The sequence below is a fragment of the Mugil cephalus genome, chromosome 21 (genome assembly GCF_022458985.1).
Source record: "Mugil cephalus isolate CIBA_MC_2020 chromosome 21, CIBA_Mcephalus_1.1, whole genome shotgun sequence".
Taxonomy (NCBI): domain Eukaryota; kingdom Metazoa; phylum Chordata; class Actinopteri; order Mugiliformes; family Mugilidae; genus Mugil; species Mugil cephalus.
Window position 1 is genome coordinate 15,134,945 of NC_061790.1, and position 19,133 is coordinate 15,154,077.

General features: G+C 40.8%; 1 protein-coding gene across 1 annotated transcript; it reads right to left on the bottom strand.

Annotated features, from left to right (window-relative positions):
- Window positions 1–8,010: 8,010 nt before the first annotated feature.
- Window positions 8,011–19,023, bottom strand: selenoi (selenoprotein I). The gene is made up of 10 exons (XM_047574193.1): window positions 18,845–19,023; window positions 16,703–16,771; window positions 16,073–16,181; window positions 15,388–15,462; window positions 13,294–13,556; window positions 12,820–12,928; window positions 12,693–12,741; window positions 12,420–12,600; window positions 12,112–12,291; window positions 8,011–11,351 (listed from the first exon to the last, which is right to left on the bottom strand). Exons 1-10 carry the CDS (start codon window positions 18,899–18,901, stop codon window positions 11,244–11,246), a joined length of 1,200 nt encoding a protein of 399 aa, XP_047430149.1. The 5' UTR covers window positions 18,902–19,023; the 3' UTR covers window positions 8,011–11,243.
- Between the last annotated feature and the right edge of the window lie 110 nt (window positions 19,024–19,133).

Below are 19,133 nucleotides of genomic sequence, written 5' to 3' on the forward strand. Positions count from 1 at the left end.
AATCCCAGTTCCATGTGTCTTTTACTTATTTTTTGTTATTGTTCAGTTCAGTTCATATGAATTCAGGGTGCTTTGGGAACTAGTTTGTTGCTCCAAAACCACGACCTTTCATCGCCAGGTCTGCTTTCATCACAGGCTGCTGTGAACACTGAGCTGAGACCAGGTCGAGAGGGTGGTCCCAGCCTGTTTGCAATGACTCCCATAAGCAGTTTGTATGTAGTTTGGATACCTTTCCCACAGACTGATAGAACTACAATTTCTAAGATTGAAATTCTTTAACCATGCCCTGTGCCTGTACGTGTCTTTGGAGAAGCTGCCTCCAGAATGTCTCTTTGTCTTTAGAGGTGTTTGGCTTGATTCATTTATTTCCTCATTTCCTGAAATCCATATCATGACCATTCCACATGTCAGAAATTTGTCGATGGCCCTGTGGACAAGACAAATAAAACAAAGAAATCAAGCATAGCTCAGGCAGGGAATAGAGGCAAGCTGAGCTCACAAGCCCACATACATTACAATAGATCACCTTTAAGCCCACCCAGATCACCTGACAGCTTAAACGCGGTCTAGCCTAACTACCTTTGCTGTGTCCTCTGCATGTTGCTCTGTAACCTGCCTCCATCCCAGTTCCTCCATTAATTCTGTCCTCTGCATATCCAGGCTACTTTGTTGGCGTTCTGTGAAACTTCTTTGATAGAGATTTGTTGCATCACGTACTTAACCTTAGCAGTTGAATTTGACCTAGTCAGTGCTACCATACCTTCCTGTTTTGTAAACTGATGATCTGACTCTTCTTAAGTTACAATAGATAGTGTTTTGAGGTGTTTCATGTTGGCAGCAATATCATAGCATGTAACAATTTAGATATTTTGTACACCACCAATCTATGACTACACAACTTTGAATCTTTTTTAATTTTTTTTTTTAATTTAAGTTGACTCTTTCATAAATTCAGCAGCCAGCACACAACTAATGTTTTACTTTGACCACTGCAAGGTCATCAGAGGCTTGCCAAATGATGAGGTACAATTGTGAAGCTAATTCATGTTTTGTCCCAAATCTCCGGCGAGTGTCTTCTTCCTCTTTCTATTCACTATTCTTTCCTCAAGTCAAGGTCTTTGGATCATTAATATTCAGATGCAAAGATGTGGAAGAATCTGGTTGCTGCTTGGTGGTACTCATCGTGGCTACTAAATTATTGACACGACGTTACCCGATATTCTGTTTGCAAGCATGCGTGTGTGTATTGGTAGCGTGGATGTTCTGCGTGTGCCCAATGAGGACAGATTGAACCCACTGAATTGGACACATCCCCCCACTCCAGTTACCTCTCTGTCTACTTAACAGTGATATGAACCAGTAAGCTCTGATACTGTATCGGACGGACACACACGTTAACGCTGCACAATGGCAACACACTAAACAAGAACAGCAGGGTAACAGCAAGCTCGCCAATTCATTTCAGTTTGGAATGAGTGACATAAGCTCTTTAAATCCACATTAGCCATACACTATAAAGTTGGTTTACATTACTGGAGATGGTGGCGTATCAAAATAAGCATTCATCTTCTTCTCCCAGTGAGAACCAATAATGAACTGGAACAGGATGTAAGAAATTGAACTAACAAAGTATGGAAATTTGATTAATAATGCATGGTGCTCATAAAGATGTATCCAAGGCTACTGGAACATTGCCTTCATGCTACAGTGAACATTGTTAAGACTGACGAGCATGTGCCCTTAACAATGACTGTCAAAGGCGATTGAAATAATGGCTTATCAGTGATACAAGTTCATCTGTACTCTTAAGCGTAATTACCCACTAAGTCTGCTTTGACAAAACACGACAAGTGATTGAGAGTAGTCTTCACTGAGTTGAGATTTGTCATCCACGATCCCTTAACTCTGAGGTGTGACTTTAACACACCTTTCCTTTGTGATGTACAGTTCGACTTCTTTGGCTTCACAAAACATATCACAGTGTCATTCTTCTGCATCGGCTTGGACTACACAGCCGCACTTGAACGTCTCCAGAACTGTAACTGCACATCCTGGTGCACATCCCAATAGTTGTGTTCTGTCCACAGTCTGTTTCCTCCTCCATGTTTCTCCAAAGTTCTTTAACTTTTCTAATATTAGCTCCTGCATGAAACATTCAGTTTCAATTGGCATAGTTTGAAGTACACGGAGAAACTAAACAAGTTGTCAACTGCACTCAAGTATCACTGCTTACAAGCTGTATAAACACAGTTGCACATGCATTCCCGATTCTGTGAACTTTCCCAAACATGACTTAGGAGTTATTCACCTATGCGCTTCTGTAAACAATCATGTAACAACACATTTGATTTGTTTAATTGAAAAAATGGTCAAAAATCTAATACCTTCAGAGATCGGTCTCTTATGGGAGTAGACCAAAACTTTGCTCTGTTTTTGAGCTGCTCACAGCCCTGGAGCTTCTACTATGACACAGTGTAACAGGCTGTCCAGTGACAAAATCAAATTAACATGTGAACGCGGCATTCCTGTTCACATCGAAGCTAAGCCCAGCTGATAAAATCCCAGGTCGATTGCCGAGTCGAAAACCCGGGGCGACCCTTCACATCGGAGTGAAAAACTGGGTCGAGCCACGTTGACCCAGGTCTTTCGTTCGATGTGAAAGGGACTTGACATAGGGTTTGTGCAGATCTGTTGCAGAAGAACCAAGCATTATGGGGAATGTGAGATGTTGTGGTTTCAACTGATGATTATTCAAGAACGGAGACATATGAACTTGGTTCTGCTCGAATCTCCCAGAATGGGAGTACTGAATGTAGGTACAGTTGTGTAGGTACTATAGAGATGGGTGCAGTTGTTGACACTGATGGTTAGTCATCTGTGTGTTCACTTAAAACACCAAACGTGCCCAGGCCTGTCTGCCTGCTTCTTTGTTATTTTTAACTTCAGATAGTTACTGATTAATGAAGCTTTAGAACAAAGAACCTAATTTGCTGCTGGAATCCAAACAATGGGATTTATATTTATGCACGTTTTATCCCTGTCGTGCTTCTTCAACTTCATAGGGGGTCTGTTGGTTTAGGAAATTGAGTTAGGACTGTGACACACCAAGCCGAGAGTCAGCTGATGGCCAATGCTGTGCTATCAGTGAATGTCTGTGACACAAGGTTTTGTGGTGTGTCAGCAGCTTTTTGGCCAGTTGAGCATGTTGAATCAGTACCCAACCTGTCAATGAGAGAGGTCACTGTGTCTGGCTTTTCAGCTTTGGAGATTATGAGAAGAAAAGTCAAAGTCAAAAAAAAGTCGAAGTCACTATGAGTCATCTATGAGAATATTTTTGTTGGGGGCTATCTGTTATGTCACTAAAGAAATTAAAGACCGACTGATCTTCAGTCTTGGTGATTCAAGAGAGACCCACTATGTATGATGACGGGTTCTGTTTTTGAATGGTGCAGGATTGTCAGCTGGACGTTGGCTGCAGTCTTAATGATGTGTTCAAGTACAAGCTTTTGGCCCAGACAAAACAAAAAAGATTATACCTAGCCTTGATAGCTGCAAGTCCTTGGATGTTGGTTTAGTGTGTGTCTTAATTGTGTGGGTTTCTAAAGAGCAGAGAAGCTCATGTTGTCAACAACAAAGGACAACATGAACTCATCAAATTAATTAGTAGTAGCTAGATGGTAGTAGTTGTGGTGGTTTGTTTCTGAATAATTTCAAAGCTGCATTGTTTTTTATGAAAGACTACTCTACTGTAGGCAATCTGGTAGGTCAAAGTACTACACTAAATATCAGTTTTATATTGTGGGCAGTTTTGTTTGCGTTTTGGTGGGTTTTGAATAGCCTTGGGTGGGAGACTATCAGCCATATCAGGAAACACAGAGTACAGCGAGCTTGGAGTGTCCAAACTAAGAACTTTGACTTACATTTCTTTTCTCCAGTGTCTCTGTTATTTACACTTTGCCTCAGTACATTTGTAGAAACAGATCAACTGTATATTTTTTTGTTAATGTTAATCTGCACGCTACCAGTGGTGAATTTGTTTGTACTGACTTCTGTTCACTCACAGCGTTTAGAAATCTTGCTTCATGGTCTATTTAAGCACACAGTAGTCTACAGCCTTGCTAGGTGCTTTGATCTAATTTCAAACAGAATGTGCAGATAGTTACAAAACTACCAAACTGATGTACAGCTGATGCATAACAGCTTTACCATGTTAACTTTTTAACTTAATGGATTAGTTTGCCAACGTTTGACAATTAACAGAAAGCACAAATCTCTACAAGTTCTACAAGTATCTGGTGATATACCAGAGTATAGGACACATTGAGTATGGACCTAAGTGGTGAAACAACCAACAGTGCCACCGGTAAAGCCAAGAAAGTGAATAGAGATGATGATGGAGTGGCAGAAATGGAGCACACTGATAACTGACATACCCGGATTTCAGTCTGTAAGCTGAGACCATATGGTTGGTGAAGCCATCATTTAATGCGCTTCAGCTCAATCCCCGCCTTAATGACCGACGAGAGATGTCCTTTGGTTCCGCTCCTACCTAGAACAAAGGCAGGATTAAGAGCTGACACAATAGGACTCATATAGAGGTGAACCTAATGTCAACTTACGGATACAATGGATAAGAAACTCACATTGCACAGGTTCTGTATAAGTTATTAGTTCTTAATCTGATTTTAATTTGCTAAAAATGACACTGATACGGATACAGGTGGTTACCTGGAGGCCACAGGGGTTACAGGTGCAGTGGTTATGGAATGAAATGGATGGCGTCACTCCATTAGCACTTCAATAGTCTTGGGTGTCTCTGAGAATAATCGCCGTGCCCATCACAGTGTTTATGTGTGTGTGTGTGTGTGTGTTTCAGTGTGGGCAAGCTTGTGTTGTGCCGTGTCTGGTTTCTAATGATGGTCATCCATAATTGAGTGTCGCCTCGCAGTGGGAGCGGTCCGGAGCTGCGTGGTAGTTAACTGGGCTCCAGCTGCTTGCCATGATTGTGTGCGAGTGAGTCACGGGGGTCAGCAGCACACAAAACGTCCAGCGCCACGGGGCGGCAACCCGAGCCCCAACGCTGTTTAATAGATGCTACGTCTGATTAACTGTCAGTTCGGGATCAACACCAGCTAATTCACTAAAAGACGCACTGACCAGAGGGACACTGTGTTACTCAAATACTTAGGAGCTCAACCATTACAGGAGGCTGGCATGCAGAAAGAGCTTGGGCTTTCAGAAAACACATTTATCTCTGTAGCAAAAGTATTTTTTTTTCTATTAAGCATTAGTTTTCAACAAAGTTTTGAACTATAGATGTGTTAGGGTTAGTAATGAAGCTTATATCACCATTACTGAAGGAATTATTTTAACATCCTGACCTAAAGTCACTGTGGAGAACTGAGTAGCACACTTTAATACTGCAGTGTGTATAATACAGACATTTAATGTACGGGTTATTTATATATTTGAATTATTTGTGGGATATTTTCAGAGGAAAAAAAAATTATTTTTAGAAGGTGCAGCTGTTAGATAATGACCTCCTTCCTTCCGTCTCTTAACATGGTGTACGCTGCATAAAAATCACATCACAGTTGCCCACAGAATGAGGGCCAAAGGGGCAAAATATAGAAGTCTGACTGCTGACCCTAGCTAATTTTTCCACCCCACGTTTTTAATCACACAAGTAATCACACGATTTAAGCCATTCATTAGAACTACAGTATTGTTTTTGATGATTTAACTTTATGTTGTGAAACATGTCTTTTGCTGACGATCAGTGATAGATGTTAATGTCCTAAATGAATGGTATTAGTTAAATCCATAATACAAGTTTATTCATGTTCAGCAGTCATATATTTTTAAATGTACATAAATCAACTAATGATTTTTTTTCAGCTTTTGCCCCGCAGATGTTAGAACGATTAGATAGCACCATTAAACTGTGAAAATGGTGAAAAGGTCTTCATAAATGTGGACTTATTACGACGTGGTGCTAGATTCCTAGGAACTGATCACTTAGAAATATAAATTTTCACAAACTTTCTTGCTTTTTTGAAAGGGTTTGAAAGACTCTGAACATATTGGTCAGCAGAGGGAGGAGACCAACACGCCGCATGAAAAATGTAAATGTTTTTTTTCTCAGTAATTATATTCTTTCGCAGACTTCTTGGCTCTTTGAATGCGCCCTAACTGTAACGAAAAAAGCTCTATTGTCATCAGTGAAGTAGAAAGCTATGAACATTAAGAAAGCCTGAAGAACGGACGTTAGTTTTATTCTAAAAAGGATTTTGTTGATCTATTCCTTTAACATTTAAAAAAAAAACTGAGGCTCAAAATCTCAACACTTCAAAATTGTTTATGTTTAATACTTAAATATCTGCATTGTGTGTGTTTTAATTGTGTGTCTATGGCAGATTGGCCTTAGGTCAGACAGCCTTACAGAAACACCGGGAGCTGCTGCATTAGGCTGTTCCCAGACAGTCGAGTGGATCACACACTTAATGGAGCAGCAGTCCCCTGGCTTGCTCTCAGCTCATTGTTTGGATGAATCATTACTTGATGAGGCTTACATTTCTAGATGAAAAAGATCTTGAGCGGCCGCCAGCTGTTTTGACTGGCCGAACTCAACACCTACACACGGACAACAGAGGCTGATGTGAGACAGACGCGCTTGGGCCTCCACGTTCAGATATGCTGACCGTAGGACGTGCAAGCATTTATTAACAGCAAACTCGCCACTTCTAGTTTACACTATTAATGCGCACTCCATTTAAATATTTTAAAGAGACCTGTGCGTGTAAAGATGACAAAAACTCATAACCCTTTGCTGCCAGACAAAGATGTGCACCGGGAGACATTAATTACTAACGAAGTCTGTAACAGAGAGCAGGGCCACATGAGTCCGAGGTGTTAAGTTCAACACACACATTGCTCGTACGGTGGAGAAGACTTTAAAAATGCCAACTGTTACCCATGAAACTCATTTTGGTGTGGACTGTTAGATAAAATTAAAACGTTTATGATTCTCAAGTCCTCAACTATGGCAACTAGAAAACACAAGGCAGTAAACCATGTTGGGTACACCATCCATTGATCTACACCTCCATCTGCTGGAGGCTCTATGTAGTGCAGGTCATTACTTGCTTTTATTGAAAGCTTTGCATACTTGATACTTCAACATCTAAGATTCTTTACATCTTTTGGAAAATTTGTGAAGCTTATTCCACCAAGCTTTTGTTTATTTCATTTTTAAAAGTCATTTAATCTATTAAATATACACAACCAGACAAATGTTTAGACACACCTTCTCATTCAAATCAATTCAATGAGAAGGTGTGAGAAGATGTATCCAAATTTTTGACTGGTAGTGTAGGTAGAGTCTGAAAATGGTCAAGTATTTAGTATTTTAAATACTTGACGTTGTAAATATATTATAAACTCTGAGACACGGCTAGTATAATTCTGCAATGATGACATTATATTGTTAGTATAGCTCACTACATCACCCGCATAGAGGTCAGTTCCTGATATAATACTGTATATCGTACATATTAAAATGTGTTTTATGTGAACCAGCTTGTGATCCAACTTGCAAAACCCCTTCTAGAGGCTATCAGGGACATTTTTACCAGGAGCAAGGTAGCCAGCTACAAGGAGGTTAGTTGGTTTGCCAAGGTTACTCTGGTATGAAATAGAAGAACTACTGACTACTTTATTGTACTACTACTCATTGATCCTGAGTAGTTATTTTCTCCAAGACATAAGAGACAAGGAGTAAGGACTACAGGGTTTTACAACCCTGTGCAGAACTGTAAGAAACCAGAGCACAGGTGATATTGACAGGGAAGAAAAAAAAAATGTAAGTGTAATTGTGCTGTAATTGTTTACCAGTTGAAGTGTATCAGAAGGTCCGATGCTGCCCTCTGGTGGCCCCAAGGAGACAAACGGCAGGCTTTAATACACACTCTTCAATGAAGTTCACGCTTCTGGCAACACACTGCAAAACTGTTAAAGAAAACGGACTTTTATTTATTTCTGGGAAGTCCTTTCTTTCAATGGTTAAGTACAACATCACAAGTAGCCACGTCGAAGCCCTGGAGCGTTTGCCAGGGCAGTATTACATACAACAGCTTAGTCCATTGATCCAGATGGGGGTGGGGGGGCTTTTAAGACTGTTATCCTCTGAAAGTGATGAGTGAAGCTGACGAACACGGGACGAAGAATGTCCAGAAAATGAGCATTAAAATATAAAGAAATCCATCTTCAAGCTGAATCACGGTTTGTGAATGGCACAATGTTTCTCTGCCAGCGCTCTTTGACATGAACTCCGTTGTTGCGTTTAGTTTGTAGTGTTTGTCATTTCCCAAAGGAAAAAAAAAACCCACAAAACATGACAAAGCATAGACGAATGAGCCAGTAAAGCAGAAATAAAATTTAAAATACCCACCAAAAAAACAAAAACAACAACAACAAAAAAGAAAACAACTACATTAACGGACTGCTAATATAGACAGCTTTGTAGTTTTCACTGCTGTTTGGAATCGCATCCCAGTCAGGATTTACCAACCAGACAATGACCACATTTGTAGTTTTAAAAAACAACATAAAAATGAGGAAATAACATATTTACACAAATATTCATACATATATAAGCAGACATGTACACGTGGAGCTGTACATAACCTTGACAGTGCATAAACACACCACAGTTCACCGTTACGGTGGCGAAATCTCAGTCACAGTTGTTGCCATGTCAATACAATCTACCGTCTCGAAAAGTCACAAATCGTGGGGCATCATTATTAAAGGGAAAAAAAAAAAGCCTCATGAAATCAACTACTATAATGTGCTAATGACTGCATTCAAGACTTCCCTACGTCCAGGCTGGAGGTACTGCAAACCACACCGGGCCCTTCAGCTGGGAATCGTGGCAGTTACAGATCGTTTTGTTCCTCCCAGAAATACAGGGACATTACAGTTATAATCTAAATGTTCAGTGCTGCATAAAATCTGCTATGTACAAAACTTCAGGTAACAAACAAACAAAAACTTAAGCAAAGTCAAAATGCAAGTAGGTTGTTCGTGCCCAGTCGACTGATTGTTCCCTGTGTACCCTTTATTAACAATGATCTAGTGTATTTGAGATGATTATCACTGACTAGACACTTGTGTTTACCTGGATAACAGGCAGACATCATAACTCCCAGATTAATTTGCCATTCCAAAGACAGGCACAGTGTGTTTTAGCATTGTTCCTTCATTTTCACAGAGACCTGTTTGTGTACAGCAGACCGGGTCAACCTATCAGACATAACTGAGGCATTTAATACATACCAGAACCCTGTCCCATCACAATCTAGACGATTTTTCCCAGGGTTGGTTTCAGTGTGGAGAAAAAAAAAAAAAAAAAAAAAGTCAAATAGAGGTGTCAAACAAGACATCCCATAGTTGTGACAATCTCTGGAATACGAGCCCCCACATAACTGTTTGAATTCTAACAACAAGGATCAAGTTAGGCTCCAAATAAGTCCCCTCCTCCAAACAGTCCATGTTGTTTAGTTACTGACTTGTGAAATAAGAGGTTACACAGTACACCGCTGGTAAATAAGGCCCAAGTCACCTTGTTTGGCCTTGCTTTGAATACCAGGTTGATGAAAAGTCAAGTACAGCAGCCGTTACTGAATGTTCTTCACTGAGGAGAAGTTTGAATCACACACAGGAAGAGTGTTTAACCGACTGGAAAAAATAAAATAAAAATCAACAAGACAAGTCATACAACAAGACAGTATAAAGAGTGTGATTATATCTGTTGGAGCAGGAGAGTGTGATGCCAGGCAGTGTTGTAGCGTTTGTGGTGTCCCGTGCGACGGCTTGTTCCCTCAGAGTGAGTCCGCTCCGCTAACGGCTTTTGGAGTCACTCTTCATTCAAGCCCTGCGCAACTTTACCATACATCATTGCCATGGCAGCAGACAGACAAACCAAACCAAACAAACCCAAAACAAATACGTCTGTATAAAAAGAAATCTACAGTAAAAAAAAAAGAAAAGAAAAAAAGAACGAATCAGCATGAAGACACGACACCTCAGAGGGAAAAAAGAACCGAGAGGCAAGTGCTCACACAGAGGTTAAAGTGGAAGGTTAGCCCAGGTCACCCTGGTCAATTCTTGCCCTGGTTAGTCAACGTTCAGCTCTGTTCATGGCAACGTCCCAACAGATCATTAGAGGGAGATTTATACAATGTTTTACAGGAGAAAATTCTTTCTTAAAGTTTCATTTCAGTTTAGAATAAAAAGTCCCAAACCCCTTAACATATATAGTGTATTAGTGCGTGTGTTTATACATATATATATGTATGTATAGGCACACACAAACACAAACACACATAGCTATTAACATTTATCACGTTGCCGACTACAAAATCAAAATGCTGGACACAGATGTGTGAGCCACATGTGGCCAGAGTTCTCGAGGTTTGGTCAAGTTTGCCATGATACCACTTGACGCGGTCTTGTTAATATAGAAAAACTGAAATGGTGATTCCCCAAGGCATATTATACATTCATAATACTATGTGAGTATATCTGTGTGAGTTTGTGTCTGTGTTAATACACCTGACACCAATTAGAAATTATCTGCATTAAAGCAAAACTCTGTTCGGGGGTGTGTGTGTGTCTGTGTGTGTGTGCAACCGTAAGTGTGTACGTCTATCTTTGTGAGGACCAAAGTGAATTTTTGACTTTAGGGACATTCTGGCCTGTCATCATTTTGGCTTATGACCATACAGGCAGTTTGGGGATTAAAATTTGGTTTTAGGGATTACTTAAATGTTAGGCTAAGGAATAAGGGAACCATTTAGTAAATGAAGTCCTCACAAATATATAAGTACAAACGTTTGTTTTTAAATAGCTTGTCTGGGCTCCCGTTCTCATGACTGAAGCACATTTCCGTAGGAAACAATTGCACCTCATTGGCTCAAACAAACTAGCCAATCACCAATGACGGAAGCCAGAGCCCCTGCACCAACCCCATCATTGAGACCAGTATGGTGGCAGGTTGGGAAATGTGTGTGTATGTGTGTGTGTGTGTGTGACAGAGTGTGAATGTTGCATGTTTGTTGGGAGAAGATGGAAATGAGGGCCATAGTCCATTCCACTTGCAGAGTCCTCATGGATGGAGAAGAGGGGATGCGGTTTCCGTGGTGATGAAAGTGAAGTGTCGTTAAGTCGCACAGGGGAGAGGCCTAAACCTCAGCCCCTTTCAAGCCGATTCGCTCCTCCTCATGTCAGTCGGTGTTGGGCTTCTTGAGGGAGAAGGCGAAGATATTGAAGTGGTTGCTGAGTTGTTGTACCTAACAATGAAAAGGCAAAAATATATTAAACCTCAAAATATCATTTTCATTTCTGCAAAAGAGCATTTACTGGGGTGTGACCAAAATTTATGTTTACTTTGCCTTGATCACTATGCTTTTTGTCTGTTTAGTGTGGTGTGATTTGCTTCTTTTTGCTGCCAGATCTCCCTGGTAGCAGACACACCATCTCTCAACAGGGCATTCCTTCCAATATTAAAGATAAATAAACAAAACTCCTTGTTGCTTGAGTGTATCACCATGATTCTATCTATGACTCCGAATACATAGTCCCACAGGGTTCAATTCTTGGACCATTGCTATTCAACCTGTACATGCTTCTTTCATGTTAGACCTGACATGTCATGGCTAATCACAGTTAAGCACTCAGATTTACTTTGTTCTCTCACTGAGTGACGATGGCCTAGTAGACAGTATTTCTCAGTCAAGGTAAATAAATGAAACTGCATCCTCCTCTGGCGGTCTTTACTGCACATTTCATTTCCTTAAAATGTGCAACTTATGACAAAACTGTAATAACGCCATCCTTTTATTTCAGATTCAGTGGATTTTGCCAAATAACACATCATATCATCACACTTTCATTGCCTTCATGAGCTGCGTGTGACTGCAAGGACATGAATGCTGATACAGCTGATATCCGTCTGCACTGTCATTTTGACTTTCCTGCCTGCATAAGGTCACCTAATAGATTCAAAAGTTTGTATGAAAGGAAAACCACAATGTTTGTGTGTGTTCTTACCACTGATACGCCGTAATGTATGTGTGCTAGTATGACGGCAGCTGTCCAGAAATAAAGCAGCAGAGTCTCATTGGTGACGACCCCCGTCAATACCGACAGTACCACCGCCGTCATGGGCAGCAATAACCAGGTCAGTGCCTGGCAACGTGTGTTACTCATCTGACACACAATTAGCTTACACTGAAAGACAAAAATGTGCAAAAACAAACAAAAAAAAAAAAAAGATTAAACATGCTACTCTACAACACAGTGCAGAAACTGAATGTTAGACGGGAGTCGAAAAGTGCAGAAGAGAAAGAGAGACTCACCGTGACATTGGCGAAGGCTGTCCCCACCATGAGGTAGAAGATCCTGGGCTGGAGCTCAAGGATGTTTGAGGGAGAGAAGACAACCCACGTGGTGGACAAGATAAAGAGGAGGGCGGGGGAAAGGAAAGGCAGGAATGCTTCGTACAAGCTACTGTGCTTGAGAGTATTACTCCGGTGAGCCCTGAAAACCAGACCCAGAAGGTGACAAGTTCAGAAGACTGGGATAAAAACAATTAACACATGACATAAAATGCTGATGCAAGCTACACTTACTTGAAGACATTGTAGAGGCTCATAGGCAAGGTCACAGTGAAGGAGCAGGCTGGAATTTAGCAAATAATAATGTTAGTAGCTGCTTCTCCAAATGAACTAAAGTATTTAGAGTGACCAAACAACTCACCTATGATCATAAAAGTGAAAAGGTCTCTATAGAGAAAGCGCCACAGGACTGGCTGGTACCAGGTTTCCACACCCACCACAGCAGTGACCAAGTAAACAAGGGAGATTGTCTGGAGATGGGGAATAAAACATTACGTAGTTAGAAGGTTAGTATCTTAAGATTGCAACCATTCATCCATATCTTATCTTATAACCAGAGACAGCAGGTCAGCACAGCTTTTTATTTCTCCACATTTTGATAGGCAGCAAGTGGCTGTAGCAAAGATTTGTGTTAAATGTGTTTATAAGCTCTTACCATTAGCAGTTAAAATAAGCTATATAATAAGCCAATGTTTAAAACATACATTACACCACTGGAAATAACTACCTCTACACAGCATTACAGAGAACAACGATATTCCTTTGTATCCATGTCTTCTGTAAGATCAACTGGCCTGAAAAAAAGTGGCAAGAGGTGAGTTGTGCGTGCTCTTACCACTTGGCTGATGTCGTATCCCCAGGGCAGAAACAAGATGCCAGTGTTATATTTCTCCCAATGAGACAGGATGAAGGAGAACAGCACCACCCACAATATGTAATAGAGTGTGCCCACACTCACGCCGCTCTCCCCACGGCCAAATATAGAATATACGGAGGCCACAAAGAAGATGCAGGCCCAGCTGTCCAGGCCGTGGTCAAAAAGCTCCCCTAGTGGTGTGGAGGAGTTGGTGCGCCGTGCCTGTTTACCGTCAACACCGTCTGGGCAAAACACAGACACAGACACGGATCATTAGACACAGTGCATGTTTAAAAATACTTTTTAACATGTCTCACAACTCCACTGAGCTGAAGTTGGTGCCCACACTCACATAACTATTCAAAGTCAGTAACTTTCCTTCTTCCCACCACTGATCTGAACTATGCGCTTTTTATCCTCACATGGAAGTATTCTGGAAGCACATCCCGACAAGAAGCATGAGCACATTGTTCCATTTTAATGACTCACAAGGTACATGTCCACACAAGAGCACACAGTGAAACTGACAGTATATTAAATCTGCATTTTCGGACTGTAGTGAAGATTAACAGCCCATGGCTAAATATGAGGTGATGTGACTAAGTGGCTCATAAAATGTAGTTCCTGTGTGTGGAAGGTGAAGTTCGTAATTGTGACGTTATTCTACACACGGCTGTGTACCAAGTGATGAGCAGCTTTGCTCAGGGGCTTGTGCAAACATTTCACCTTAACATTACACCCTATTGTGCAAGTATGACTCTGTTGACAAGACTAATCCTACTTGAGACACTCAGGTGGATAGTGTTGAGGGTGTGGCACAATCAAAGATGGAACTTATAGGTTACACACACCCTCAGATATATCAGGCGATCAAATGGTAAATATTAAACTGACTGCGTACAGTGTGTCAAAAGTCAACTGAAGGCGTTTCAGAATGTCACAGTGATCAACAGCCCATATTAATAGATAAATACAGAAGCAAATAAATACCAACATTTATTTTTAAAAAGGTGCTCAGATCAACCTAAACAGTTTGACCTGCAACCTCCATGAAGGCTGATCAGATGACACAAGAATGGCATGACAACTTCCCGACGCACACAAAAAATGGCCTCAAGCTCCAGATACGTGGTCTGCTTTGTGATGTCCTGGACGCTGGACCAGAGCAGCAGGAAGCAGGAACCATGGACTGGCTCCTTGCAGGCTGTGTACACTGGCATCAGCAGCCAAGCATCATCACAGATGAACATCTACCTATGAGAGCAGGTCATCCATCAAAGTGGACATTTTTTTTTTTTTTGCTTGCTTTTTGACAGGACAACAAAAGCTGCAATTCTGCCTTGGCCCAAGCGGATAAAGAGTGATGTTTCTGCATGGTGGGTCATACTATGGACGAAAAGACGACTTTTTTCTGTTCTTTCTATCAGCCAACAGGGATTTAATGGAGTAGCTAAATAAGACTGTTGTAATTACTCTTCTAGCCTACTGGAATTTATTGTTGTGGCATCAGTATCATTTTTAAATGTAGCTTTCTGTGCATATTTACTTTTTAGTTTATGTTACTGCACTAGTTCCCTTCCGTTATACTTATTCTACACTTACACTTGCTTACACATACTCTCTCTCTTACCAGGCCTAGCTTAAAACTATTTTCTATCAGATATCTAGGTTTAGTATTCCTGAGAAATTATTAACAAACAATCATCTTTCAGTCCTTATGTAAGTGAGTGAAACCTGCTTGAATAGTATTAGACTTGTTCTTAAAAATCGCCTTCATACACATTCAACAAAGACCGGCTTCAAACATATGATGACAGCCGAGACAGATCTCTGCAGTACACACCTTCAACTCAGATTTAAGCCAACAAACAATCCAACTTAAGCGGGAAGAATTTAAAAGCAGGTTGTCTCATTCAAAAACTGAAGAATACATCCTTCTGTACAGTTAATATCCAAGAAAAGTATCAACGATCAAATGGGAACTTTTAGAGGAAAGGAATCATGCTTCCCCCACTGCCCTTCAACAAGTCAGAGAACAAACAACAGACAGGGGTCACTGAGGTTAGAACTCACCGAGTGTATAGGCTAAGAAGTTGAAGATCCCTGCAGCTACCCAGACCCAACTAGGCACGTGATCATGTCCTGCAGCTGTGACAAAAATAAATAGCACAACATAAGGACACGGTGGAAAACTGAAAGGCATACATTAAGCAAACAGGCTTCCTACTTGATTTAATTCATATGAATCCAATATAAAATGGAAAAGGAATCAACTAATAATAATATTTTAGGTGAACCATTAACATGCGTGTTCAGTCTTGCAAGGACTCTTGTGGGGTTAGTCTGACTGGCCTTGATAGGGACTGCAGAGCTTACAGCTGCTTTAATGTACTTCATGTACCAGTGTGTAACTAACTATCTGGTTAGATGAGACAACAGACATGATAGAGAACAGTATCTTAACACAGGTGTGGACAGTCAATATTTGTTTATATTCCAAAAGATCATGTGGTTAGTGTACATGTTAACAGTGAGACTGTGTGCTGGTGTGTGCGCAAAGGACATAATGGGTAGTGATTAGCCTGCGCAACCATGGAAACATATCAGATTTCAGCAAGTGATGGACTTTGTCTTTCATAAATAAAGTTACACGTGTCTGGTTCCTTCAACCTTTTCTAAAGCACAATGGTGAACACAACCAGCCTATAACATGTTTTAGCACAAGATAAACACAGGATGGATGATGAGAAAGACCTACCAGAGGCAGAGAAGTCAAAGTCAAAGAAGGCCAACATAACAAAGTTCAACACGAGGAACATAAAGCCTGTAAATGTAATGAGGTTTGGAGCCAACCATGTTGGTAGAAACTGTAGACAGAGGGAAAACAGACAGTGAATAATAATTCATTAACATGTCACTCATCCATTACACAGACTATCCTCATTCAGGTTTGAACAAGACAAATTTAAGACTTTTCTAGACATTTTAAGACCCTTACAGGTTCAATTTAAGACCTACATGAAGAGTAAAAAATACGGACAATCAGAGACCTAGAATTACTTTACAGAAACATTCAGGGTAATGTCAGGAAGACACTAACTTGAAAAACAAGCCTTGATACAGATAAGTAGATAAATATATCAGTGGCTATTGCATAAGAGAGGAACTGTCTGTCCATTTTACCAGGGATATGAATGCGTTCAAAACAATAACATTTGTCTAAAGTTGATAACAGACTAGTGCAGTCAGAGACTGAGGTGGTCTGACAGAGATAGAGAAAGTAGTGGTGGTGTGTATGGACGTCTGGTTACTGTATCACAGCAGACGGCTGGAAACCTCATTAATGATGTAGCGCGCACAGACACAGAGCTGAAAAGGTCTTTCTCACCTTCACCACAGAGTTCCAGAAAGGATGCATGACATACACAGACAGGGGATTCGAGTCCACTGCGCTGTACTGCAAAAAGACACAGAATTTCACCTGTGAGGATGTAATTACACCACACACACATTTGATTCATTTCATCGCACTGCAAGTAAACCAATCCCATATGGCCTAATATGCAGCACATTGACTGGATAATATGGAGTTCCTTGTCAACACACAGATCACACAGATCAAAACAAACCTGATTCCAGTGTCCAAGTCTGTAACTTCACCCAGGTATGATGGACATGTATGCCCGATCCAGCATAATGTACTATGCTATCACTACTATCACTATGGTCTTCAAACTATTCTAGAAGATTTTCCTATGAAGAGTACATGCTGCCACTAAGATGTGGCAGTTATAGATTTTCTTTTATTCTTTCTCTTAGTTCAACAGGAAAAGGGTCAAGGTTTTCATTTTCTAGTGACTACGAAAGGCTCGGCTATTGATTTTTAACTGTACTGTTCTCAGAGTTCAATTTAACCAGTGCAGTGTTTACTCTGGATATAATGTAGCAGGCTAACCAAGGCGCCACATTAATACGACATAGCACTCTTTCAAATACTTAATTTAGAATTCTCACTTTGGATGATGGTCATTGTATTTTGTAATAAATAAATAACATAGGATGTTCCCCAAATAAAGAAGAATAACAAAGCAATGTGACTAATCATCACTACATTATGCAAAAATACACTAGAATTTACATCATCTTCCTGCACAAACAGGAACTGAGACAAACACACACTTGACCACCAAATAGGGGTGGCAGCAGAGCAAAGTGTGACAAAAAAATGTGACAATGACAACAAGCCACTCTGTAGAGCAGTCTTCACGCTGCGTTCTACTGTTAAGTGCACTTTAGTCCACATTCTGAGAAACCAACCACTGTGTCACAGGGAGCAACAATCCTTTCCTTCACTGTCATTTGTCCTTCAGACACCAATGCTAAAGGCACAGTGGCTTAGACACAGAGGGTGTCACTTAATAGGCAATTGTTGGGAAATAGGTCTCTCACGATAAACAGAGCAGGGGAGTCGTTTCATGCAATAATGAAAGTGGAAGTTTTTAAACACGTAGCCTGAAATGTCTTCGCTTGAGATTATTAAAGTTATAGGACGTTACTAAAAGTTAAATTCTGGCCTCTTGTGGAAACTGATTATCACACTGATGCTCATCTTCAAGGGAATTAGCTGAACACTGACAGATTCCAATGACATGCAGATTATGTAAATCTGTTTTAAAGCCTTTAACAACACATCTTCATGGTGGCTGGAAGGCCTTTGACAGTGATTACACATGACACTCCCATTTTTTTTTTTTTTTTGTTGGCGTTTCCCATCGCTGCACTGGTTCAAACTGAGTGGTCCCCTCCTCAGTTATTCATTACAGCAGCTCCTCGGCTGCCTTTCTTTCTGTATTTGCGAGATCAAGAAATAAGAACACAAATATCGAACTGGTTATTCGTATAAACTAAAAACATGATACGGGGGATCTGAAATGTGTGAAAATAATGGGCAAAGCACCATTATTTCAAAGCAAACGCTGGCAAATAAAGAGTGATGAGCTAGCTCATGTGCGCCATCGTAAAGCACCGCATAATAAATAATGACACTTCCGACGAGACCTTTCAAAACAATAGTATTCAACATTATATATATGTATGAATCTATATAGTTTAAATAGAACCATTCGTTTCGTGTGTTATAAATAACAAGTCCGTAGGGCTTGTTGTTACCGACGAGTTACTGAAGTAGCTCCAATGTTGTTTTTCTTCAGACAATGACCATGACTCGCGCTCGGGCCAAACAATTGTTGGTTCCTACAACTCAATGTTTAAACGCAACAGCATAAACAATAAATAAGAAGTAGTAACGTTACTAATGTTTAGAGCGTACAGTGGTAATGAGTGACTGATTTTATTTTAAGAAAAAAGATGGTCAACATCCGTTAAGACTGTAGCTAAGTCTGGTTCCCTTCACACATTCTGACTACCAGGGAAGCACCCTGCAGATCGTGACAGCTAGCTGACACACACACACACACTGTGGGTTCAGAGGCTAGCTGCTAGCACGGTATTACGCTCTTTTAATCATTACCTTATACTTGTCGAAACCCGCAAGCTGCTCCTGAGTGACATACTCGTAAAGAGCCATGGTGGTGCGGCCTGGCTCAGCGACGAGATAAACGAATATCCCTTTCCTTTGAAAATGCAAATCCCCAACGTTAGCTGCCGAGTCGAAGCACCATCTAGCTTAGCCACCGCGTTCACGCCGGGTGAGGTGATGTCGAACCACTGAGGCCACGCCTACTCCCGCAGAGTGAAACTCCCTCAGATAACTTCAACCAGGGCTCACTACCGCCACTCAGGCCTGGAGGACAGCCCAT